At 34.6% G+C, this 27,761-nt stretch overlaps 1 protein-coding gene across 1 annotated transcript; it reads right to left on the reverse strand.

Annotated features, from left to right (window-relative positions):
- Positions 1-1,929: 1,929 nt before the first annotated feature.
- On the reverse strand, positions 1,930-26,529 carry LOC149575254 (violaxanthin de-epoxidase, chloroplastic-like). The gene is made up of 5 exons (XM_089812193.1): positions 26,197-26,529; positions 23,047-23,581; positions 15,800-15,896; positions 15,254-15,645; positions 1,930-2,575 (listed from the first exon to the last, which is right to left on the reverse strand). Exons 2-5 carry the CDS (start codon positions 23,562-23,564, stop codon positions 2,254-2,256), a joined length of 1,329 nt encoding a protein of 442 aa, XP_089668319.1. The 5' UTR covers positions 23,565-23,581; positions 26,197-26,529; the 3' UTR covers positions 1,930-2,253.
- Positions 26,530-27,761: the final 1,232 nt, after the last annotated feature.

Raw genomic sequence — 27,761 nt, forward strand, 5'->3', positions numbered from 1 at the left:
TTTTTTTGTAGAGTGTAGAGTTTTGCCATAGAAATAATGTCATCTCATTTTCATACGTGTTCCATTTATTAAAATGTATTTTTATTCTATCTAAGGGATAATGATGTAAGTTATCATAATTAAATAAATTTCAAGAATGGATAGGAGAATATTAATGGGATTAACAATAATCGGTTGAGCTATATATTAGTGATAAATGCAAGATTAAATTTGTGAGAAATATAAGATTAAGCTATGCATCACATAATGCTTGAAGCATGTTGCATCATATAATAATAATAAGCGCCAAATAAGTTATGGAGTTCACAATGTTTAGAATAGTTTGGATTGTTTAACAAACAACAAATCACACGCATTAAATGAAATAATGCAATGATTTATACTATTAGACAAATATGATTGTTGAAGTGCTTACTATTTGAGACCATAGGTGTAATTGGTCTAAGCTTGACTCTGCATAATAGTTCTCAACTTCCCTCATCTTACTTTTTATTTAGAATCAAGATTTGTAAGAGGAAAGCTTAATTGAAGTGTTTCTACATGTGACAAATTTTGTATGTTGTGTACATGCATACTAACTATTGATCTCGGGTAATAGTTTAGAAGGGTGAGCATTAGGATACCACGTCATTTATTTAGTGGTGTTGAACACCATGAGGATAACTGCAAAGGATCATGGTGGAGTATCATGGAGTTTTCATGAAGACATCATAGACTTGTTGGATTATCATTATATTCTATCATTGGAAAAAATATAATGTTTTGTAAGTTGTAATATATGTTTATTGATTTGGACTATTATTAAAACATAAAATAGTGGGAATTATGTACACACCCATGTTTGAGTTGGAATTATGGTGAGTATCATATAATTTTCATGAACATTTCATTATTCTTCAATTGTATTATATTATTTTATGATTGGAAAAATTATAATCTAGTTGCAAGTTGTAATATACAATTATTTTATGGAGTTTTGTAAATCCACATAAAAGTGGAAATTACATATGCACCCCATATTTGAGTTGAAAGATGATCCATCCACATTAGACTATTGTTATTTAAATTGAAAATTGAGAATAATTCTAAGAATTGATTTTTTGATGAAAATGATAGACTATGCATGTTATTCCTTATTTTAGATCTGTATGAATACATGAAATTTAAAGCTATTATGATATTTTTAGCATCTTCCAAGTTTATAAATTCTATGTGATCACATGTTCCATTATCACAACTTGAGCATATATATGTTTGCATATGAACAATAGAATCTTAGGGTGAAAATTAGCATTGGCATCTTCTTATTTGCGTATGTTAATTTTAAACTTTAACATAATTTTAAAAAATAGCATTAACCATTCCATTAAACTTCATAGATGATTGAATTGTACACCCAATGTAGGGTAGATTTTGTCTAGGTGTTTATTGACCTTGTTTTGTCATGTGATTGGATTGCAATATTTGTTAATAGCATCAATATCAATCTTACAAGCATAAAGTTATGGCATTTTTGTAAAATTAACGCGAAAAAATTGTGCACATGTTCTTCCGATTTCTAATGCCTTGGTGTAAAACTTTGCACATTACTTGAACCAAATATTCTTACACTTCCTAGAATCTCAAATTGTGTTATTCTTTATTTTCTTTCCAATTTTAGTTTATTCATTGGCTACATTTTGTAGGAAACTAACACTCATGATTTTCTAAGTCTTTCACATGAATCCTCCGTCATAAACAATTAGAGAAATCATATTTGATCCAAGACATCTATAATCATGCTTCATAATTTGCAAAGTTTTCAAACATTTGATCAACCAACACAATATATAAAACAATAACTAATCAAAAAGATAAACACAAATTAGCTCCTAACAACAAACAAACAAAAAAAAAAAAAAACCAACACATGAAATCAATAATCTAATGTAAAAAATATAACATTTCAATAGGATTCATCAATCATGTTAATAAATTCTTGTCATTATATACAGATTGTGTGCCTCAATGCAATAATGTCCATAATTTACATCAGCTGACACTTTTACCGATTCCCCCAAAATTGAACATGAACGTCATTCGTTTTATGGGTTAATATATCAAATTAATTCATCATGTGTGTCCACATGACTCAATAGAAACGTGAACCATGATAAGATACCTCATTTCTTTGTTCAATTTTTATTGGAAAATTCACCTATCCTCTCTAATTTCTCTATCCAATTTCTTAAATCTATAAACTAAATTCATTTATTACCTTCCAATAATTTTAACATCTTTTTCTACTTCTTCCATTTCTTTTGCAAATGCTTCTCCCCCCTTAATTGTTTTCTCTAATCTGGCTAATAAAGGAGGTTCAGGGCCACATGTGTTATCTGTTCGCCTGAACTTTTTAAAATCTATTCCTACTATTTGAGCAGCTTTTTCTAACTCGGGGATAATAGTGGAAGAAAAAGATGGGGTTCGTGTATATACAACAGCACCGGCATAGCCTTCCCAAGCATCATTTTTGCCTTGATAATAAATGAAAATATAATCGTTTGGTTTATTTTGTATATTAGATGAAATTATATACCTGCAAAAGAAATTATGCATACATAAGTAACAATTCAAAATGTTAAGAACATCATAAAAATGTTAAATGTTAGTAGATATATTCCAGATTAAATAATAAATTATAATATCTTCAATTTGATATGAGGAGAGAGTTATGACAATATTTTGATAAATATTGATGATAGTATTGTTATTCACTTCATAATAAAGATTTTGTGCATAATTTTTTCCTTTTACATATTATTTTCATAACATATTTAGTCATAAAATAACATTTTATACCTATACAAATTTAAACGATCATTTATAATATTACAAGTCTTAGAGAAAGACAATAAGTAGTGGATTATATATTCAGAAGACCAGGTTACAATCTCTACTACTAAATTTGAGGTAGATGGTATTTACTAGCAATATTACAATCGCATTGACCACACCACTGTCAATTTTATTTTACATGATGTTGATGCAGCTTTTGATCCATATAATCAAAATATAATATATTTTTAAATTCATTTTACTTTCATTATTTGTTTGCATAAATACTTAAAGATAAAATATAAAGTAAACAAGGTGACCTTTTGGTGAAATGATAGAGCATCTTTCTTGTAGTGCATACAACCAAAGTTCAAAACCTAATAGGGTTACTCTTTATCATGTCAACGATTCAAATTGTTTATCCTTAATTTAAGGGCTACCCTTTTGTGAAATGGGCTGGCCTCTTACATAGAATCTACAACCAAGGTTCAAACCTTGCTCCAAAAACTGAAACTTGAGATGTAAAAATCACAAGGATATGCTACCATTTATGATAGATTACATAGGTTATCATGTTTGGATGGATGATCCCTAATTTTAATGACATTTTAAGAGATTAGAAAGATTTCTTATTGTTGTGGTTGGATGGTAGGTCTCTATAATTATGAATCTAGTGTTCTTCCTACTTTTATAACCCAATCATTTCATGATTCACTTGGAAGCATTGTGGAGGTGGCAATATGCAAGAGGCTATTCCAAGTTTGAAAACATGTGGTGGTATGCTCACACCCTTAGTAATATTGAAAAGTTGTGGTTAGAAAAAGCAATATATAAGGGAACAGTCAACTTTTATTTCAAAAAGAGGTTAAATTACATCAAAAATAAATTAAAGAATCCAAATAAGGATATTTGTGAATATATTTTTGGAGAAAGAAAAGATGGAAAATGAAATAGAGGTTCTTAATGAGAAAGTTATCAAATATTGTATATGTAGGTCATTATGTTAGATAATAAGAATGACATTTTGAGTTCCCCACTAGAGAAGAAATATACCAGAAGTACAAAGCGAGGGAGAATTGGATAATGTTAGGGGACACATATACAAAGTATTTTTACACATTAATGAACCTCAAATAGATAAAAATTAGGTCAAGGGAGTAGTGTTCTGAAATGGTTCAATAACCAATGATTGATATTCCATCAAAGTTGTCTGATATTTTCATTCCCTTTTGGCATATCAAAGTAGACGAGGAGGAAATTAGAATGAGTTATTTTAATAGAGTATTCATGACTCTATTGTAGATAAGGATAATAGAGTGACAAATGTTGCATTGCTTATTGAGGAAAGCTTAAAAACCTTATTTCAACTAAGCTTAGAGAAGACACCTCAACCATATGGGTTTTAGACTAGTTTTGTCAAGCTTGATGGAGTTTTGTGAGATCATATGTGTGTAGATTGGCAAAAAATACTAAAACAAAGGAGGAAGTTTGTCAAGGGTATTGGTAATAATGTCAATGATTAATTCTAAAGAAGATTGAATGTAGGTCATTGATGATTTTTGACCAATTTCATTATGCAAAACCACTTATAAGACTATGGCAAAGGCATTAGGAAATATATTTAAAAATGCTTGAGAAAATCATATTGAATGAGCAAATGATTAAACTCCCACTATAGAGACATTACTCACCATATCCTTTGAAAGATTAAAAGATATTTTACTCAAACTTGGTGACAACAAAGCATATAATAGAGCTCATTAAGATTTTTTGGGGTAGTTATGAAAATGTTTGGTTTCAATGATAATGGTTAGAAACAATCCACTCTTGCATTTCCACTCCTCAACATTTGATACTTGACAATGAGTCCATGTGCATTTAGTTTGATGCCACCAACTGATGAGGTGAGGGGACCCATTATCCTAATTTTCATTTGTGATTATGGCACAAGCAATGAAGATTCAATTTATATAGTTAAATAAATCAAATATAGAAAAAAAAATTAAGGATTAATCCAATTACTCATGTTAAATTTACAGATTGACACTTAATTGCTCAAGGAAACCACCTTAAGAGGGACCAAAGTGATAAAAATAAGACTTTACAACTACTCATTTTCTTCAAACAATAAAAAATTATTCTTCAATGCTAAGAAGCAGATGTAGAATATTTCATAATTTCCATCTTTTTCAATGAGTAAGTTACACTCCAAATATTTAGATGCTCCATTATAGGTAGGGATGTGCAGAGATCTACATTGGGAAGATTAAGTAATTATAGAAATAAGGTAAAGTGACTAACATTGATAGGTGGGATTCTTTCTAATTTTTAGGGTTCATTTAGTTGATCCAATCTATGTATTGTCACACTTTAATATGATAAGCAACTAACATTGATAGGTGGGATCCTTTATAATTTTAAGGGTTCATTTAGTTGTTCCAATCTATGTATTGTCACACTTTAATATGATAAGCAAAGCAATCTCGAATCTATAAAGTTATCTAAAGAAACTTTGCACATGAGCTAAGAAATTTTTAAAAAAACGTACATTTATTTGTTGGTGTAGGTTTAAGTTCTATTTTGATGGCATACATAATACTTTGTTAGATATAGTTCTACTAGTTACGCATTAACTAATATTACTTGTAGTGTATTAAATATTTTGCAACAAACAGTTTGAAGGTCATTATCACTATCACATCACACATTTGTGAATTATGAAAATGTTTGAATAGTTTATATCATGCATGGTGCCTCACATGGTTCCATTCAATTCCATGTTATTTTGATCCTAGTTAGACTCTTGTTATTTTTTCATGACTATTCATTTGTTGTGACCAAACATTTGCACTGTGTGATGCAGTTGATTACAATGCATTATCATGACTTAATAAGTATCATTGTTGATGTAGACCTTATATTGGATATTGTTACTTACCATTTTGATCATATTGCCATGATGATGCTTAAGTTATATGATATGATGTTTTAAGATGATATATGACATATTTTGTATTCTATAACATTTTATTATGTTATCATGATGTTTATCATTGATTTCCTATGTTATTGTGCCTATTGTGTCGAAGGATATTAGGTTTGAGGTTTTCATAGCTATATGGTGTATATGTTGTAAAAATATTATTTTAATGCTTTAAAAATATGCAATGAGATCAGTGTTGTGACATTTTAATATGTACGAACGATTGTATCACTAAAGTGTCATTGTTCCATTAGGTGTAAATGTTTATTTACTACTTTCTTCTATAATTTATTTTGTGAGCAGCTACACTTGATGTAAGCATGTTTTACTGAATAAGTACTAGACACTATCTCTGCCCAAGCTAGAAGTTCGAACATGTCCTATCCTTGGAATTGGCACATGAGATAGTTTCATTGACCATTCATGATTTAGCCAATATCATACCCATATGTATGATGTATCTCTAAATGATAAATCACATATCTGGCATGTATGGTTAAATATGGACTTCATGTTGCATACTTCTCTTTGCATTTAGAGTTCCTACAATTCTCACCATTGAGTCATAGATTAAATGTTGGTTTAATTATTATAGGAATTAATTTTATTAACCAACAAATTTATATTGTAGTTGAATTATATTTTAATTAGAACTGGTTAGTTATTTTCTAGGAATTTTTGGGAAGTTTGTAGTAGTTGATTTGATTTTAATCCTTTTTGGGTCTTTTGGCAAATAGTGACCTTATATATTGGGGGAAAAAAGATTCATTTTCCTCACTTTTGTGTTTTGAGTAATTGAACTTTGCTCTAAATCATTTTGAAGAAAATCACTCTTTCGTATTGTGTTTGATCTATTCATCAGATTCTTTTGAGTGGTGATTCGTTGAATTCATTATGAGCTTTTTCCTCTTGTCTTCATTTTCACAAAGTTTTTATTTCCACTCACCTATTTTTCTGTGTTCTATCTTTGTGTGTACAACTTGTTATATCTTTCATTTTAGTTCATCTTTTGAATTTGAATTAGATTGTTTTATTTTTCTGCACTGGGAATTATTGTATTCCCATAATTTCATTTATTTCACAGTCTAGTGAACTTCTATAATATTCTTGTTTTGTAAATTTGAAATTAATATTTTTTATGAGTTATGTTGCTCTTTATTATTTTTTTGCATGCCTAGAACAAGAATTTTATTGGATAAACGTGTAAATAATCTTAAGATCAATTGGGTTTTATTTTTGCTTTATTCAAAGTTTGAATTTAAAGTCATTTTCTAAGGATCATCAATGGTGCGACCTACAAGACCAGAATTTAGCCCTTGAGCATTTCTTTGATTTCCTTGTACTTCAAGATAGTAAATTAATCCCATGCTTGTGGTCATTTTGTTGTTTCAATATAATTAGATTGAATCCACCTAGGATTCTATAACCTTGGCATAGTGTTCAGTTGAGTATGTCACGGCATGAGTAAATGCCATTTTTTTTCTTTCTTTTTTCTTGTTTGATGCTTGATTGAAATTGCATTTTGATTTAGTGATGTTAGTGCTAAGACCACATTGCAAGCACAATTGAGTGTGCCTTGTTAGGATCCTAAGCAACTTGCACTTTTACTGAGATCAATGGAGCTTGATTTGTACCTTTTGATTTTGGACTTGAGTATTGATTGTATTTGTGCATAGTGCCTCATTGTTGTAATGACATGACCTTATGTGTTTGGGTAGTGGAGAGACTCTCCACAAGGGGTTGGGACATAAAAGGATTGTTAGGACAACCTGTGGAAAGAGTTAACTAAGTGAACATTGAATAATTAAAATTGGGATAATAATAAAAACATTTGTAAGCGTTAAGGCGGCTATTTGGATGTCTGAAGATGTTGATCAAAGGTGAATTAGTGATGGAGATTAAAACACCATCCAACTCACCTTTTAGAAGTTGGTGTACACTCAATATGATAGCTATTAACATACATGCACTTTCAATAAAGTTTTTATTTGTCTATCAATATGATTTTAAGGATTTATGATTTCATACAAAATTATTAAGAAGAAATGTATTAAAAATGTAAAATTTCTATAGTTTATGATATATATAGTGAGATTTCTAGATGTTGATTGTGCCATAAATTTTATATTGGTGTCTAAATTATATTCTACGATTTATTATCCTCTTCACTAGCTCTCTCATCTTGATGATTATGAAATATGATGTAAAATTACAATTTTTTAAATTGTTACAAAATCACAAACCCGTGTAAAATAGCTTAAATCACATACCCCCCCATTGCTTTTGAGAGCTGAGGTGGTACTTGGTTGATGGTGGCCAACTTATTGGAGGTGATGCCTGATGGTAGAATATAATGTTTCACTACAATGCTTTCCCTGAATATTTCTAGTGTCTCACTTTGTTAGCATGGATACTACTATGAGGCTGTGGTACAAGAAGAGGCAAATGTCCTTTTTAGGTAAGACATCATAAAAGAGGTTGAAGAGTGAATTTTCGCTAAACATGGTTAGATGGTGCATGTGGTTCATAGAGTGATGGGTGAAAGGTTTTTGAAATCTGAACATTGATTTTAGGTTAATATCAAGTTAATATCAATCTCACTGTGGACACATTTTGACATAAATTATCCTTCCCCAAAAATTTGAAAACTTTTGGAAACAAGTCTTTGATATTCCTACTTCCAAAAAGAAAATTATGTTTAAAAAAATCATTTCCCCATCTCACTTCTACTTTCATTAAAAAAATTAACTTAAAAAAATAAGTCAACTTTTTTTTTATAATAGTCATTATCTATTAATAAATAATATACTAAGATTACAATTCACAAAAAATAAGTTGGGGGATACAAGATCAACCCGCAAGAGTTCACATGGTCGAAGCTGGAATCAACAACTATTCATAAAAAAAAGCCATATAAGAAGCAACCCCCCAATAGCTAAAGCAATGCCAGCTAAGGAGGGCAGTTCATCTCAATCATGAAATCCCTAGTCATCCCTAGGACTGACAGGCGGGTGGGAACAATCCAGCCTTCAACAACATCATCAAGGGCCTGGTCAACATCCTTTGTATCAGGCCACAAAGGAGAGATGGCCAATTCCAAGTGAAAAGGCCACTTTCCATAAACCACTTGTCAAGGACCAGAAGGAGGAATCGGGGACCACCTAGTGCCACCACGAGGCGAGGAAACCAAGTAGTGCCTCCACCCACCACCAAGAAGCCTGCAAACACGACGTGTGCAAGTGGTGGCCTGAAGAATTGCGCCTCTAACAACGACCTTTGGGCGTCGTGGTATCAACCAAGGCATCTGAAAGTACACTGGCAATAGTACAAGGGGCATTGCCCCAGTGATTAAGAAGCTCCTGAAGGTGGGCCACCTCCAAGATCACCTTGTCTGCTTGTACTTGAATCTACATCATTACATTATTACAAATGCACGCCTTAGTGTACATAGCAATATTTATATCAAGAAAAGTGAGTGAAAAAAAGAACATTTCTATCTTTCCACAGAGTGAACAAAATCTCCATCCTAAAGGTATGTCAAATCTAGGTAAATTTTCTACGGGTCCTAGGGGAATCCCCCAAAATAACCATGTGCCAAGAAAAGAGTTCAGGTCAAAATGTCTTTAAAAAATCATGAATCTAGTGCCAATAATTTTGAGCACGTCTACAGAACCAAAAAATATGCAGGAAAGACTCTGGTTGGCCACAAAATGGACACCTAGGATCCAGAACCCCAATATGCTTGAGCCAAGGCCCAAGGGGAAGACCTTGAAAAGCCAAGCACCAAGCAAAATGGGCAATCTCGGGTTCTGTAATGGCACTCCAAATAGTGTCGAAGTGCTTTCTCCATTGAGAAAGGGAAGATTGCAAATGCCATCTCTGATTGAGTGTATCCACCATCCGCAGATGGGGAGAAAGCCATCTATAACCCAAACTTGGTTTGTAGTTGGTGAAAGGAGTGGCAAGATACCACTCCCAATCAGTCCACCAAGGTCTAAAAGACTAGATACCCACTTTATGAATTAAGTGAGTTAGAATTGTAAAAAGCAATAGGTCAAAAGTTTGTCGATCAGAACGAGCAAGACGGTACTGGACTTGCATATCTTCCCAAGATCTGAGACTCATGGAGACCCTAGAGAAAAGATCTTTAGGAGTCTTGATGCTTCGTTTGAGAAAACAAAGAGCACAAGCACCTTGAGTCTTGGCTAGGGGAATACCCTAGATGGAAAACAGGGTGAGACCACCAAATGTTCTGCTAGTTCAAAGAGAGCCCAACACGGAACTCATCACTAGACTAGTGAAGCCAAGGCTTAACAGCTTCCCAAGCTTTCCATATGTTCTTGATAACAAAAGAGCCATGTATGAGCATAGGTTCTCGCATGATGAGAAGGGTTTGAAAGCCAATCCCCTTCCATGCACGTCTGTTAACAGGAAACTCAGAGGAAATGCAATGCTAAACTAGAATCTTCCATGCTTCATCTCTAGTGATGGCACGAATAATCCATTTCGCACACAGAGCAAGGCCTTGCTTCTATGTGGAGAGAAGGTTAAGGCCTCCAAACTCTTTGGGGTGACAACAAAAGTCCCAAGCAACTCTATGAAAGCCACGATGATTGGAACCAGAAGCCCAATGAAAATTGCGAAGCAATTGCTCTAATTTCTGATAAGAGGCTTTTGAAGGAGCCCAACAAGAAGAATAATAGACAAGCGTAGCTGCAAGAACTTTAGAGAAAATCTGGAATTTGCCCGCAAGAGAAAGCAGTTTCGTAAGCCAATAATACAATTTCTTAATAATCTTGGCAAGCACAGTGTTCCACAGATCCACTGGTGATGCTTAAAAGGCAAAAGGAATGCCTAAAAAGCGGAAAATATCTCCGTAAGTGACCCATTTCCATTCAAACTGGTTAAGCCAAGGTGGAGCTAACAAAAAATACTGGCAATAACAGAGCGTTTTATGCCATTGAATAGTAGAGCCAACGGCTTGACAAAATGTGTCAAGGAATTTTTGATATTTTCTTCATCCTCCAAAAGAGTGAGAAAGGAATCACCAAAAAAATGACCATTGACCAAGTGGGAAGAGGATCCTAGTAAAGAGATGCCACAAACCAAACCTGACAACACAAAGTGGGCTAGCAAGTAACCAAACCCTTCAGTAGCAAGAACATAAAGCGTTGGAGCTAGAGAGCAACCTTGCTTGATGGAACGAAAAAGCTCAAAGGCGTTAGATTGGGAGTTATTGATGGTAATGCAAGCATTAGCATCTCCAAAGATCATCTCCACGAACTACAGGAAATTCAGACCAAAACCAAGAGCCTGGAGCATAGCCAAAATGAAAGGCCATACAATTTGGTGATAAGCTTTAGCAAAATCTATTTTCAAAAAAATAACCGGCTGCTTGGACTTGTGAGCCCACTCCATACCTTCCTAGACAACAATGATGTTGTCAAGAATATATCTGGATTTGATAAAACCAGTTTGCTCAGGCCGCACAATTAAAGGAAGGAGATGGCTAATTTTGAGAGAAATTGCCTTAGCAATAATCTTAGATGACACATTAATAAGGGTAATGGGCTGCCAATTGCAAATATCCTCAAGATCTCCAGCTTTAGGTATGAAATTAATGCTTCTTTTGTTGATAATAGCTCCTAGGCTTTTAGAATGATAGGCTTTAAGATTAATTTTGTGTAGATTGGGACCAATATACTCCCAAAGGTGTTTGTAAAATTCACAACGAAACCCATCAGCTCAGATCTATCATCTACCATGGCAAAAATTGCCTCTTTAAGGTCTCGAAGGGTAAGAAGTTGCTCACAGAAAGCATGTTGCTCAACTGCTAGGCAGTTTGGAGTAACAAAAATACACTTTCTGAGAGCTTCCTCCTGAGCAACCAAATTTCCCTGCAAAGAAAACACGTTTTCATAGTGATGAACAAATGCTTGCAAGTTGTCAAGGAGACTAGAGAGAACAGAAGTGTCTTGTTTGATATTTTTAATCCCAAAATTAGTATGATGGCCTTGAAGAGCCCAAAAGAACTCTTTCGAAGCTTTATCACCAACCTCCAACTAATAGAGGCGAGCTTTGATTTGGACCCCTCAAGCAACATAATTATCCACAACATGTTTGTCATGGCGAAGTTTGGCAAGTTGAATTTGCAAATCAACATCAAAAGGGTTGAGGGTGAGAGCCTCAAAAGCTTTTTTGAGAGTAGTGGTAGTGGATTCATAAGAACACCTTCTGAAAACCATCAACTGCTGCCCATAGATGCACAAAAAGCGAGCGGTTCTAGTAATGGCATCATTCCACCACTGAATCCACCCTATCTAGGAATGCGGACATGGCTCCAAATTTTAGACACGTAAGATATGAGCAATAGTGGAAGCATGCATTAACATTGACATGTTGAGGAAAAATTGAGATATGACAACTTTCTAGACAACTGTGTGCCACGAAATACCAAAATAAATGGGATAGTGGTCAAATAACGTCACATCTAGCAAGGGAATGAGATAGTGGTCAGATAACGTCACATCTAGCAAGGGAATGACAGGTAAATCTCGATCCTCAGAAAAGAAGAAAAAAGATTGTGCAGTAATCATGGTACAATCGAGACATTTTAAAATGTGGTTAGAGCCAGCTCTAAAGTTGGACCAAGTGTGCCAAACCCCACTATGTTGGCAATGGTTAGTATTGGGAATAAAAAGGCTCAATTTATTGTGCATGTAGTACTAGGCTTCCCTTTCCTCAACTCTCCAACGAAAAGGTAAAATGTCATCTTTGTCAGAGGCTAGCTCAACCATATTGAAGTCACCGCACATAACCCAAGTAGCTGGAGGCAAGTTGTTAGTCAGCCAGCCCCACAATTGAAATCTTTCCATAGCATCATTGGGAGCATAAACATTAAAGACTCCAAAAGAATGATTGTTAATGGAAAGCAAAAGCCAAATGATTCTATGCATGGGGTTAGAACCGTGCGAAATAATAGCAGAATGAAGACAAGGTGACAAGAGAGTAACTACACGACCCCTGCTACAATTGTGTTGAGAGGAAAACGTAATGTCATCCGGCCAAATGACGCAACATGCTAATGAAAGCATGAAATCAGAGATCTCAAATTCTTGCATACAGAGAAAATATAAGTTTTCAAGTCTATGATAGGTATCCCTGACATAGTACTTTTTGGAGAGGTCTGTAAGACCTCACACATTCCATGATAAAAAATTCGTGAAAATTCTTCCATATCTTCCTCGTCCTCGAGAGAGGAGTAGCTATTTTGCAAGAAAGTTGAAACCGGGTTAAAGCCAGAAGGAAAATCCTCTAGATTGATAGCCTGACATTTCTCCTCTGATTTCTCAACACGTCTGGGAGGATTGCAAGAACGCCGCACATTTTGAGTCACTATGGAAGAAGCAGCAAGAGGGGTGTGAATCACAACCAAGGTGTTAGCCTTGGCGGCAGCCTTAATCCCCTGTGAACCAGGGTTTGAAACCTATGAAACACCAAAGTTTGGTTCCGAAAAAATCACTTGCATTCCTACACTGCCTGGGGGTTTGCACTCCTGTTCAAATAGGAGGAACCAAAACGACAGAAGAAAAATCCTCTAGATTGATGGCCTAATGTTTCTCCTTTGATTTCTCAACACGTTTGGGAGGACTGCAAGAACGCCACACATTTTGAGTCGTTATGGAAGAAGTAGCAAGAGAGGTGTGAATCACAACCAAGGTGTTAGCCCTGGCAGCCGCCTTAATCCCCTATGATCAAGGGTTTGAAACCTATGAAACACCAGAGTTTGGTTCCGAAAAAATCGCTTGCGTCCCTACACTGGCTGGGGTTTGCACTCCTATTCAGATAGGAGGAACTGAAACGACAACCGTATATGACTATTTGGGAGCCAAGGGAGCCTTGCCCTTGCGCTCAATAGTAGTCCATTTTTCTTTTTTCCCTTCTGCTGGTTTGGCAGGAGCTTTCTCCTTTGATTTCTCAACACGTTTGGGAGGACTGCAAGAACGCCACACATTTTGAGTCGTTATGGAAGAAGTAGCAAGAGAGGTGTGAATCACAACCAAGGTGTTAGCCCTGGCAGCCGCCTTAATCCCCTATGATCAAGGGTTTGAAACCTATGAAACACCAGAGTTTGGTTCCGAAAAAATCGCTTGCGTCCCTACACTGGCTGGGGTTTGCACTCCTATTCAGATAGGAGGAACTGAAACGACAACCGTATATGACTATTTGGGAGCCAAGGGAGCCTTGCCCTTGCGCTCAATAGTAGTCCATTTTTCTTTTTTCCCTTCTGCTGGTTTGGCAGGAGCCTCTTTAGGCAGGGGTTTACCGCTAGACACAACCAATAAGTCAACTTTCACTATTTACCACTTTTTATTTTTATTCAGTATTAGTGATAAGGTGGCCATGCTTGTAGCATGTCTGGTTGACGCAGGTAGAAAAAGGACACCCTTTGTAGGAAGTTGGTGAGGAAATGTTTCCTCGGAAAGCTTGAGGTGGTTCTAGCAAATGTCGACAAATGAGGAAGGATGCCTCTGCCCCAACATTACTTTGTCATTCCCAGGCGTGGCAAGGAGGTGTCGAAATTCCATCTAATCGATATAAGGATAGCACAAGGGTTGCTGAGAGGCACATGATTGTTGAAAGGATTGCTTTGTTCCTTAAAAAAAGATGATGGCCTGTCAAAATTGGTGGTCTGAGGGCCATGGCTGCAGAGCTATTTGGTGGTGGAGGGTTCGCTTACTGAAGAAGATGAAGCGGAGGAATTTGTGTCAGAGGTGTTGGCTGGGCCGGTGCTGGGGGGGATGCGGTCTAAGGCTCCCACTCACAGTGGCCATTATGCTTGTGGCCCAGATTGCACTATAGCGGCCTCTGTTTCCAAGGTAAAGAGATCCCGGGGCTAATGTTTTCCGGTTCTTTGTGTTTATCCCTCTTTTTGTCGTAACAGTTGCAGTTCAATATGGTATGTTGTATAAAGTCTAGACTTGGGGCATACCCCGTTTTTGTTTTAGATTGGTTGGTATTTGTCAATCAGAAGTAGTTGGATGGTTAGTATAAGGTGTCTTGAAATAGATAGACTTGTGCTCCTTACTAGGGAACTGATTTTGTTCAGTTCTTGTAAAGGAGGTGCAGTACAATCACACCCAAATTGTAGCACCTGTTTTTTTATGTTAATACAAGGGTATGCCGTATAGCTGCAATTTTCTGATTTAAAAAAAAAGTCCAAAATCTCACTATAAGAAACATTGTGATATTTTTATCAGAATTTAACTGTGTGATTTACTTATCTATAAGAAACATGTTATCAACTGAGACAACTGATTCATGCTTTCCAGGATTTCATTTGTAACTGAGTCCCATCTAAAACATACTTTGATTGGTAACTAGAGTTAATCAAATACTAATAGAAACAATATTTTGTTAAACAATTTTTAACATTTAAAGGGTAAAGTAGAATACCAGTCATCCTGATAATGAAGATACTCGTTATCATGATTGTAGAGAATCGCAGGTTGAGAGGAATCTTGCACAAATCTTTGAATAGCATGACGAGTGAAGAAACCACCACCAGGGGTTGATACTCTCCATGACAGCTTTCCAGTAAGATTGCTTGATGTAGGATAAAATTCATGCACTTGGCACTCATAAGTATCAAATATTGGATTCAAGCCTCCACTTATGTACCACTGTCCTCTGAAATCAGCAATATTGAACCTTTTAACAAGAGCAGAAGGATCTGGAACAGGGGAAGCCCCTTCACCTTTTTTCCTAGGTACACATTTCTTTCGTGATAAAGCACATTGATTAAAGTGGTCTACAGCATCGTTTTCGAATAGATCTCCGCATTTGATCTGGAGACAGGTTAAAATGCTAGAAATTGATACCCCAATTCAAAATCGTATATCCAGAACGCAAGAAAAAATAATTGCAAACATAAATCCAGTCAATAAATTTCCATCTCTGTTACACTTGTCATAAAAAGTGGACATTAAAAGAGAGAAAGACCTGACATGCAGTCTCATCGGGACGATTATTGCACATTTCAACACAAGCAACATTTGCTGCACATGCTGGATCTGCAATACAGCGTACCAATTCCTCTCTACAAAAGGAAAAATTGATATTTAGAATCACTGAAATAGAAGGAAATTAAGGATGTCAGCTTTTCAAATGAAAGAAAAATATGGATTGACAATGCAATTTAATAATTGACTAACAGCATTTGCATGTAAAATGTACACTAGAAAGGGAAAACATTTTACACTCAGCAAACTGGCATTAAAGAAATCAATGTTTGAAGAATTAATATATATTTACCATATTGTCCCAGTTGTCAGTTGAGATGCTGTTCTCTGATCTTCTTTGATAAGGGGCTACAGTGATTTTCCATATCTCATTACAGGCTTTTGGGTACACGGCTCCAGCCATTATGGTGGTCCAGGGACAAACATAATGTAAATTCATTCTTTAGATGGAGAGGAGGCATGCAAAAGTAGGAACAGAAATATGACCCCAAAGAGGACCAGAAAACATTTTCACAAACTCCATTCGAAAGAAAAATTTGGTCAACTGCTGCAACATTAGGTATAGATACTGGTTTTTCCTTAGAAATGATGTCTAAAAGCAACATGTATCCTAGATGGCAATCACAGCACCTAGAACTAGAAACTTCAAGAATGAAGAGGACGGGCACCCTATGAAATAGGACGAAAACATGTATGGCATATTATAAATGCCTATCTCCTATTATGATGCATAAGAGAGCTTAAGGGTGTCTTTTTTAATTATCAGTTGCTAATTTTATGGTCTAACTTTAAACACAAACGACGGGCCTCATGTAAACTAGATTTGGCACTGCTACCCAACCAACTAAAGTTTTGGTTAATCACCATCCTTATCTTTCTAAAGAAATGCATAGGAGTGGTAACTCGTACTATACCACTCATACTATAGGCCCATTAGCCTTCTTTGTATCTTGAGATAACTGCAAACTTAAGGCTTGTACAATTTCTTGCTAGCTAATAGTATTTTAGCTTGAGAATCCTATGCTTGTTTTAAGAGATGTACTGAATCTCAACCTTTTTGTTAATCCAAAAAGAGCATCTTTGATTAGAATTGATGGTAGAATGATCAATACTCAGTATAAAAAGCCTCTTTTGGTAAAGAAACCAGAGAATTATGGTTAGAAAAGACTAGTGAACCCTGAAAATTATATAAAGAAGTTGGCCAGGTTTAAAAGGTTTGTAAATGCAATTCCTCAAGTGAAAAGAAGAGCTGCTAAACATACACATCAGGTTGCATATATAAATATCCCATTGTACCTCATTGGTTATTTAAAGATTGCAATAGGCCCCCAACAAATAAAGTTCTTTGCACATGTTCTCTCCTATAAGTGTATAGTTTATAACCTGTCAGCACCTTTTGAATTCCTTGTCATGCAATTTGCTCATTTCTAGAAGTATTAAAAAGCATTGCAATTTGTATGGGAGCTAGGATCAAGCAGGGACATGGTGTAAAGGACTTGGGGAATTGTGGGTGGGCCATAAAGAGAGATCTTCCTGATGGGTTCATGATGAAGTGGCTGGTCCTTGTGCAGTCGAGACAAATTCAGTCATTATGGTATCTGTGCCAGAACAGTAGAAAAGAGATGGGTGTAATAATTGATCAAACTCGTCACAACGTGTCCTAGAACATCAAACATGTTTTCTTATGATAAAAGTCATCCAAAATAAGACGGAGATTTTAGCCAATCACCCATATTGTAAGTTACAGAATTTGATAAACCAGCAGTTAAGCTGGTTTCTGATTTTTTTAGTATGTTCTGGTGAAAAGAGTCTTGAGAAGGTAGCTGAAAAGTCATCTAGAGTTGGAGTTAAGGATTGCAGAGAATTAATGAAGGCGTGATACAAAAGAACAGAGAATGTGTGATCCTAAAAGGATCAAAGTGAATCAAGGAACAAGAATTAATGATAATTTTTCAAAATTTAAAAGGTGCTAGTTTCCACTATTTTTGTGACACAGAAATTTGCTGCCTGGGAAAAGTGTCAAGCTGTAACAGGTGAATGCATAATTGTTGGAGAACATGCAACTGTTGCCACAAGTTCATACTGCTGAAAGCAGCAAGGCAAAATGTTGTCAACAATACTTAGGGGATTAAAAATGATATCACTTTTGATTCTTCGTTTTCAGGCTTGGAGGCTTCCAATGCTCAGGAGGACCATGCTGTGACTAGACCTAGGAGGTCGGAAGAACGTTGAAACTTCTTGAACGTCTTGGAGAAGTGTGAGACACCATTGCTGAGCACAATAGACACAATTCCAGTTCAAATTAGACCAGACAGGGGGTTGAAACAGCCTTTAGAGTTGCAATTCCTCTCATTTACACTGATTACAAGTAATACAAGGAGGTAGAAGCACTATAGGCACCTATTAAGTTGGATTTTACCAACAAATTGGTGGGTTTCACAGTGCAAAAGCTTGCACTTTGTTGTAACTTCAGTAATTATTTTGTAGAGCTTGTAATTATTTAGTACAAGGTGCACTTAATAATTACTACAAAGTGTAATAAAGAATTACACCAATAGGTTGGCCCACCCATAATTACAAGGTGTACTAAATAATTACACCAATAATTACATGGTGTACTAAATAATTACATCAATAGGTTGGCTACTCCGTAACCCTACATGATGAAAATATAATCATTAAAGACTGGAAATTTGTGTCAAAGAATCTATCCTTGGCCAAAATATGGTAAGTTTGTTGAACTAGTGCTTAATAACACACTCGCCATTATCAAACTCAAGCCTACAAATGTGCTCCATTACCAAGCTGATCATGAACAGTACTTTCTGAAATTTTATTTATATTTCTTTGGAGAGAGTGTTGGTGACCTAAGTTCAAAATTGTTGCTTGCTAGAAACTTCGGCTGGCCTTATGTATTACATGTATTACTTACACAAGGTAGGATGGAATGTCAGTGATGAATATTAAATGATCACTGAGTATAAGCATGTTAGTCTTGATGATGGCTATCAATGATAATCAACTCCTCACCGTGAGGGTTCTAAAGGGAATGCTTATGCATGTTTAACCACTCAATGCTTTGGAAATTGCGTGGAAACCATATGAATAAAATGCCTTTTGTTCGTACCTACGTATACAAGGAATTTTTCATAGGACAAATTACCCTAAGAAAGTCTCTTAGTAATAGCTTATGTTTTTTTTGGCAAAACTTCACAGTAAATTCCATGCTAATAGCATTTCTTTTGTTAAAAGAGAACTCCTACATGGGAAAATTCATTTAAGAAAGGAACCTGATTTTAGTCACTAATAAAGATAGTACAACTGTCAAGGTTTAGTTAGCTAATATTTTAAAAATATATTTGGTTTTTATCTAAGTTACCGGTTCGAGTTTGGTTCCAAGTTTGACGTTCAAGAATTGGTTCACAAGTTTGTCAAAATTTTGGAAAGGGGTTTGGGTTCGTAAGTACAAAAGCATGTAAAAATTATATATATATATATATGAAGCATGAGTTAAAATTAGAATGTAACACAGTAGCATAAACTCATTTAAACAACAAAAACACCATAAACTTGTAATCATAGTGGTCATGCCATCATTTAGTTCAAGTAACAAGTTCAACATCAAAGATTCAAAACTTTAAAAATAAATCAAAGCATCAAGTTCAAGTATCATTGTTTCACATTCATTGTTCAACTAATGGAATAAAAATCTATTAATATTGTAAGTTCTTCAATCTTCATATTCATCTTCTTCTTCTTTGGCATTAGTTGAGCTAAGGCCAATGGGATCAGGAGCAGCAGCAACAATGGTATTGGCATCATATTCTTCAAAATCATCTAGTACAAGCCAAGTAGTGGAAACATCCAAGTCTCCAACCTTTACATCTACATCCCACTTTATTGTCTCCCCTTCCTTATATTCTTTACTCTTGTGCGAAAGAAGGCACAATTTGTAATGCACACTGAAAAACTCAAACCTGTGCAGTAAAAAAATTGAACCTACAATGAAAAAATCAAACCCTGCCCAAATCAGACATCGAACCTGACCTAAACTTTGAACCAGTTCAAACTTATGTTGGTCCAGGGATCAAAGGACAAACCATGGTAACTTAGGTTTTAATTAGCTATTCACTCTGCCTGCAATGTTTAGGAGGAATATAGTATATAGATTATAATGAAAATAAGCTTTATGGGTCCATTTCTGTGTTCATTTTGCATGGATGCAGAAGAACCTCTAAATTAAGATTTCCTCTAAAAAAACAAAAAAGGTTAAGAAAACTTGGATGATAAACAGTACTATTGCAGATACAGAAAAGTTGCCAATCAGCTTCCTAGAAGAAAGCTCCATTGAAGTCTGTGATTGGACATGCTCGTCTAAAATTATTCAAGATAAGATTTCACTCAATCCTTCTTGTTGAATACTTCGAATTAGGGGCAATGGAGAAGTCATGGAACTTGTGTAGGATTTAGAACCCCACAAAGATATTAACTCATAAAAAACCTCCATCCCATTGAAAAAGCGAGCTTGATTTTGAAGGTTGACCACGTATATTCTAAGATGAGATTTCTAATGATATCGACTTCAACATAAGGAAAGGTAGATGACATATCTTAGAGGATTTATAACAATAAAATATTTTTAGGATATCAGCATCCCGAGGCAAAAGGATAACAAAATTGATCAGAAAGATTAAGTGTAAAAGTAGGGAATAAGATATGAGATGTCTTAAGCCTTGGAATAAACATAGAATTATATGGAAATAAAATAAATAACATGAAATAGTAAACTAACAAGCATATGATTGGAAATTGGACCTTTCTAAATGAAATGGGTAGATGGGGACGCTTATTCGGAATCAATTTTTTAGTTACATCAAACTCCTTGGATTGAGCAGTTGTAAAAAGATGGTCATAGGTGAGGTTGAGGTGTTCAAAAGAGACCCTACGAGATCATGGTTTAGAACTCTAGAGACGAGTTCTTGCTCTCTTGATAAAATACCCCTTCTAGTCTTCTAATAATCCCAAAGGGTAGATGAATACATAGTGAAGATTGTAGATTTCTACTTATGGAGATGGCAAAAAGAAACCAATTTATAGGGTCCGAACCTTAAAACCAAATTCCAAATTCCAAAATAGCCACATAATCAGGCCAACTAATGTGTAAAATCAACAGATTATCAGTCCATACTCTGGCGTTGGCCATATAAGGAGGCAGGTAGATCGTTTTCAACTGGGGAAATGATGATGGGTAGACAAGGAATGATCGGAAAGGTGAAAACAAATAGAATGAAGGAGACAAGAAAGGGGCTAAAATGACGAAATGATGGTAAAATAAGAACACTGACACAAATGGTAGGCTCAAGGAGGACAACGAGAGAAAGACATATAAGACTACCTTCTCAATCCTGATTTGGATGTTTATTGCCATGAAAACTGTTAGAAACAAAATGTTAGTTACACAATTTTCACATTTATTCAATCCACATCAGATCATGGGAAATAGCGTAAAGGAGTTTGATCTACTGTTGTTCAAACTCGGGAGAGAGTATTTAAGAATACCAAACTCCCAAAATTTGAGAGTTTATGTTTACTGTGATGAATAAGCCCTGAGCAACCTCAAGCACAGCAGGCGTAGGGGAAGTAATTTTACCACCCCTTCTCAGGTTCTCAAATTGTAAATCTCAAAAATTAATTGAAAATGCCTCCAATAACATTTCTGGTTATTAGCTCTTCATTGAGGCTTGCAATTCTCAACAAGTGCCTTAACTAGACCACCCCATTACCTACATGAGAGGTTAATGCACCCACGAGACTTGTTGACTAGGATACTAGTAAGATTATTTTGAAGTGTATACACACCATACCAGCTCATGAAAAATATTTCAAGGTCTGATTTGCAGCTGTTCACAAGAAAATATTTAGAAGACCTTCGCTCTGCTTTCAAGAATCTGCTGTGGAAGGTCTCAGTACAACAAGGACAGAGGAAACAAATATTTTAGAAGACTCTCCTACTCATAATTATAATATGGTTTGTTGAAATTTTGATCTTACTTCAAGGACAGCGTGTTTATGGAAATAATAATTCGCCATCAAAAACCTTGATGAATGCTTAAGCTGTCCCAGCCCAATACCTATTGGGATGTTGATTCATCCGGGGCCTTGACAAGACAAGATGGTTGTATGGTCATATTCAGATGTTTACATACTATACTGAATTATGAAAACTATTGCGAAGATGTTTTCATATTCTACCACAAAATATTTCAGAATGCACTTCCATATCTTGAGACTATTTCCTCTTCTTTGATGATTCAACTCTTGGTGTTCATACTACAGCAAGAGCAGACAAATAAAATTTTCAAATTCCACCAAGGATGGGACCTAATTTTTTTTAAGATAATGGAATGTCTCAGAGTATGTTTCTGTTCAGTACCTTTTCATCCAGACTTGCAATTGTCAAAAGAAAATGAGACATCCTCTTACAATTATTTTAGAAGATTAGCTTCTAATCATATCAACATTATGGTACACTGAAGATCTAATCTGAAGTGATTTAGAAATGGAAACTGAGAGGCTTCTGCTTTTCTTACAGAATCAGTAAACTAATCATCTTTATAATGAGTCAAATATGGAGGCCTACTCTACAGCGAAAGTCAAAGCCCGTTAAAGAAAATGGTTCTTTGGGAATGAATTGGAAGAAACTGACTTATAATGGAGACTAATCGGATCAGTCAAACCCAACGTACAACAACGTGTCCAACCCCAGTTTATTGGAACCTTTACGGTCAGCATTTTCTCTTATATAATGCATATAGTATGAAGGATTGAACATTGTTTTATTTTATTATCATTCATGTAAAAGTAGTACTAATGCAAAGAAAGTCACATTTGAAATGTGATTCTTGAAGTACATTTATGCGTATTTAAAAATCATACGCATGTCGGTTGTGAATTACACATCAATAATTTGCATACTGTTCCGCGCATCGTCTATATAATTTGCATGCACTTCTAACAATCATCTGTATAATTTATATGCAGTTGTAACAATCATCTATATAATTTGCATGCATCATCTTTTTAAAAAGATGACCAGCTGAATGACATCAACATGCTTTAAGATAACCTAAACAGACTTTTGAAATAAACAGAGAACATTGCCCTTAAATAATTCCTACCTAAAAGAAGAAACTTACTTTCAATGATATCCAGGGCATCGTGTAATACCTGCACTCTTTGAACAAACAGGCATAAATCTTTGGCCCATCATCTTCAGCATAAGAAGGCAGACTAATCAAGAGAATCCATAACACAGAGAGTGTTGCCATTGTTGATTGGGGGCTGAATTTAAAACTAGCGTCATTTAGCCAATCTTTTACATTTGAGACCAGTAGAAATGCCCTTTGTCCGGTCCATCTGCTCTTACAATTTTTCGCTTGATCTGCAGAGAGGTCTACCTGCGGACATACGTTTGTTTTTTGTGCACCAAAAAGAAGCACTTCTCTTTTATATCCAGAAAAAGATTCGTTTCGACATGTGGGAAGGTCAAAATTACTGTGTTTGCAAGCAAATTTAATTTTACCACATAATGCGAATTTAGGATATAAGTTATCCCTGACCCGGGCCCAGCGATAAAGACCCGAATTTCTAAATCTTCTGTTATCCATCAGAAAAGAACCATTTGAACTTCTCCGTACGTTCTTATTCTGGTAAAACCCATATATCGTGACTGGAGATAAGGCCATGACATGAAATGGATCACCTGCAAAGAACAAAAGATAGTCGTCAAGCCAACACACCAATGATGAGTGGTATTTAAATGTTACAAAGTCACAATTTATAACTACGGTGTACGTTTCTTCAGTTCTATGTCCAAGATCAGATCTGATTTTATAAAAATTAGTGCCACTAGTGAGTGGTATTTAAGTGTATTCCTCATAACTCACAATTTCTTACTACAGTGTACGAATAAGATAACAAAACTGCTCTCTTTCAGTTCACGTTCAAAAGAAAATGTGATTTCACCAGAATTAGTAAGATCCGGGAGTTTTTAAAGAGTATTCTTTAGAAATCATAATTTCTAACTACGGTGTTCCAACAAGGAAACAAAGCTTGCTGCTTTCTCCATTTCTAATTTCACCACAATTAAGTGAGATTCATGATAGAGACAAAATGATTTAAATGTGAAAGTACAAAAGAAAAGGATATGTTATATATTAAGATCATATTGATTATGAAAATGATGATATGAAATCATGAACAAACAATAGAAGTTGTTGAAATAGATCTGCTGGGTAGAAAAGATGTGATAGACAGATACTAGATACTGTGGGAGTAGAAATATGACAACAATAAAATTAGAATAATTAAATTTATTAAGACAAATTTATTTACTGATCTTCTTTTTGGAACTCATTGTTTATCATCATGGTTTTCTTTTTTTAGTTGTCTAAATATTGCAAAGATGTATTTAATAACTATTATGGAATCAAATAACATCCATTAAGGACATCTATCATTTGATTTAAAATTATCACAATTTATTTTTATCTTGAATAAAATAGCAAAATGATAAATTAAATTTTTTTAATATATGTTTTAAAATTAAAAAAATCCTTAAAACATAATTTTGAATGTAGAAAACAATCTAATAACTAGTTGTAAAAAGCTCTTAGGAAAAACTGTTTATATTTATAGAATATTCATATGAACATTTTCTTCTAAAATGCTTTTTACTCTTTTTTATAAGCCGTGGAGAAATTGTATCATTTAATCTAATAATATGTATTTATTTATTTTTTAAAATAGATGCATATTTGCATATAGTTTGCAATAACTGCTTGTTCTAATTCAGTGGTCTTAAGGATGAAAAAGACCTCAAATTTAACCGATAGCTTATCATTTTCCTCTTGAAAACGACGTTTTGGTATAGTCTATTCAGAGTTACAACATGGGAACGAGGAAAGATAAGGACAAGTTTCATCTCATTGGGTGGAGAAAAGCATAAGGACAAGTGTGCTTGTAATGCATACGAAGTCCCCCTCCCAAGGCTGCTTTTCCTTTACCCCACAAGAGAAACCCAGATTGCAAGATCAAAATACAATAATTTAAAAAGCAACTATGGTCAAAAGTAGAAGCCAATGAGAAGTTATTATATCTTGAAGCATATAGTTAAGAATAATTGTTATTGTTTTCATATTCTAATTTTCTTGTAAAGATAACTTTTAACACTGATTCAAAGGACACCTCAGATCCGAAAAAGTTAAGATTCTCACTTTGACTCAAAAGACGTCTGATAATAAAATAAAATAAAAGGTAGATTCTCATGCAACAATGGCTCTTTGAGATGTACTGCATGACCATTGACTCTCTTCACAGATTGGGTAGAGCTCAAGCTTATCACTATCAAAGCAAAATTGAGATAATGCAGAAGGGTTGCTTGAAACTTGTTCAACTGAAACATACTACAAAGCTGAAGAATCTAATGAAATAAATCTTGATAGAGCACTTTAAAAGAGGACTCTCTACTGACAACTTTCAACTTTTAATAACTGCCTATAAGTTGGTGAAACTTGAAATGACATTCACATATAGATGTAATGGCTGTTCTTTGAACATTTAAAAGTTCAGTCATAAGTCTTCTTTACCACTTCTATTTGTAAATGAATGGCTCAGTTCTATCGACTGTTAAATAATAGTAAAATATATCAATTAATAGAGATAATGCAGTTTTTCAATCTTTTTTCAAGTTTCTGCAGGAGGAAGGTATTGGGTTCGAACTTGCTTGCATAAAAATTATTATTTATAACAAATAATAAAAATTAATCAAGACTTCCGCAATCCATATTTCAGTGTCTCAAAACCCAGTGCTAAAGGTCTGAGTGCATCCTTGATATTTACTGATTTCCTGACTTAGGGTTAGGAAAAGGAAAGACTTGATAAATCCGTTGTTTACAACTGGCTCAACGCAGCAGCACCCCGACGAAAAGCAGAAACAAAAGTGGAACCAAATAAACCCTAACTCAAAATACAAACTGGCTTTTCGTCGGGGTGCTGCTGCGTTGAGCCAGTTGTAAACAACGGATTTATCAAGTCTTTCCTTTTCCTAACCATAAGTCAGGAAATCAGTAAATATCAAGGATGCACTCAGACCTTTAGCACTGGGTTTTGAGACACTGAAATATGGATTGCGGAAGTCTTGATTAGTTTTTATTATTTGTTATAAATAATAATTTTTATGCAAGCAAGTTCGAACCCAATACCTTCCTCCTGCAGAAACTTGAAAAAAGATCTCACTCCAGTCAACTAAAACCCTATTCTTTCGAGTGCATTACAATGAAATCAAAGCACAGCATTATAAAATAGAGGTAAACATACCAGAATCTTTTATTCGATGCAGAGCTTTAAATCATCCAGCAATTAGGTTGGTGAAGAGAGCATTTCCACGGGCTTAATTAATAGGCAGAAATTATAGCGACGTGGCTGAGCCCACAACCATTAAATTCAATAATTGGTGGAAAATATGGTGTCGTCATTAAAAAGGGTCGATGTCGGACGAGATCGCCCTACCTGACTGTAATTTATCTGCCCTAAAAGTGATGGATGACCTCACAATCCCTGACGACCGTTCAATTGTAACAAGCCGAATTTGGGTTGCTCAACTTTTCCGCATATGAACAACTTTCAGAGTTGACATAAAATCTTTCCAGCTTTTCCACATGTGGAAATTCTATAATTGAAGAGAGAGAATATCTTCCGCAATGGACCCCTTTTGTCTTTTCAGTTTTGTACTTCGTTTCATAAAGGTTTGATTTTCAATTATTAGTTTCTGGCCATGTCAGAATGTGTATACATTCATTAAATAGGGAAATGTATTAGTACTTTTAGCAAGTGTATATTTCTTGTGTATTTAATATTTTAATTATTAATTTTAGAAAAGTCATAAAATAATTATAAATATAAATTTATTAATAATTATTATATTTATCATTTTTTAACTTTTTCGATTCATAACCTCTCTATTAGTATACCACTAGAGGAAGAGACCCACTAGTTGTTCACGCTAACTTCGCGCACTTAGAACTCCTAATTTGTATGTCGAAATTTACCATTTTTTTTAGTGAACCTCTATAGGTGACTAAAGAGCTTAAAGCTAAGGTTTAAACATTTTTGCATTTACGGAGCTCTCTGTAGAAGTCATCGAGTGTGAAGTGGTAGAAAAGTGTCATTTCAAAACATTTGCTCGGAACTCATTATGTTCACCCCCTTATAACCACCCACCAAAACAAATAGTACTTTTTGCACAAATTGACCAATCAGTAACCAAGAAAGCTAAAAAATGATCAACTATTAGTACATGTGTGATCGACTATTAGGACATGTGATATCAACTATTAGTACATGTGTTAGCATTTTTTAAGACTTTTTAAAAAACGTTAATTGGGGAGATCTAGTCATTGGACCCCATAGAGGCTACTGGATCTCTTCCCCTATTGGGTCATTTGTACACTAGTAATAGGGCATTAGTAAATATGGTAATTTTTAGTGCAAGATTAAGGGCAACCTTAAATACTATTTGACTACACTTTTAGGTGCTCAAGTTACATAATTAGCTATAACAACAAATATACTTCCCCTAATTTATTCAATTGTTCGATATAAATTTAAAAAATTAAATTTTTTTATAATTTATATTTATTTTATATCCTAAAATAATTTTAAGAATATTCTTCTTCTTTGTTTTTATATATCCATATTTTAAAGTTGTGATGACAGTTAATATTAAGTTTCATTACATCATTCCAACTCAACTATTAATTTTTTTTTACGTAGTTACCACTCCCTAATAATTGTTTGTATTTGTTTTCAGTTGTATGTTGAAAAAAAATATTTGAATGATCATATACAATATTATTAATGATCATTTTGCATTTTCCAAAATC

Source organism: Cupressus sempervirens, chromosome 2 (assembly GCF_028749045.1).
Source record: "Cupressus sempervirens isolate cs-2001-9-10 chromosome 2, ASM2874904v1, whole genome shotgun sequence".
NCBI classification, from domain to species: domain Eukaryota; kingdom Viridiplantae; phylum Streptophyta; class Pinopsida; order Cupressales; family Cupressaceae; genus Cupressus; species Cupressus sempervirens.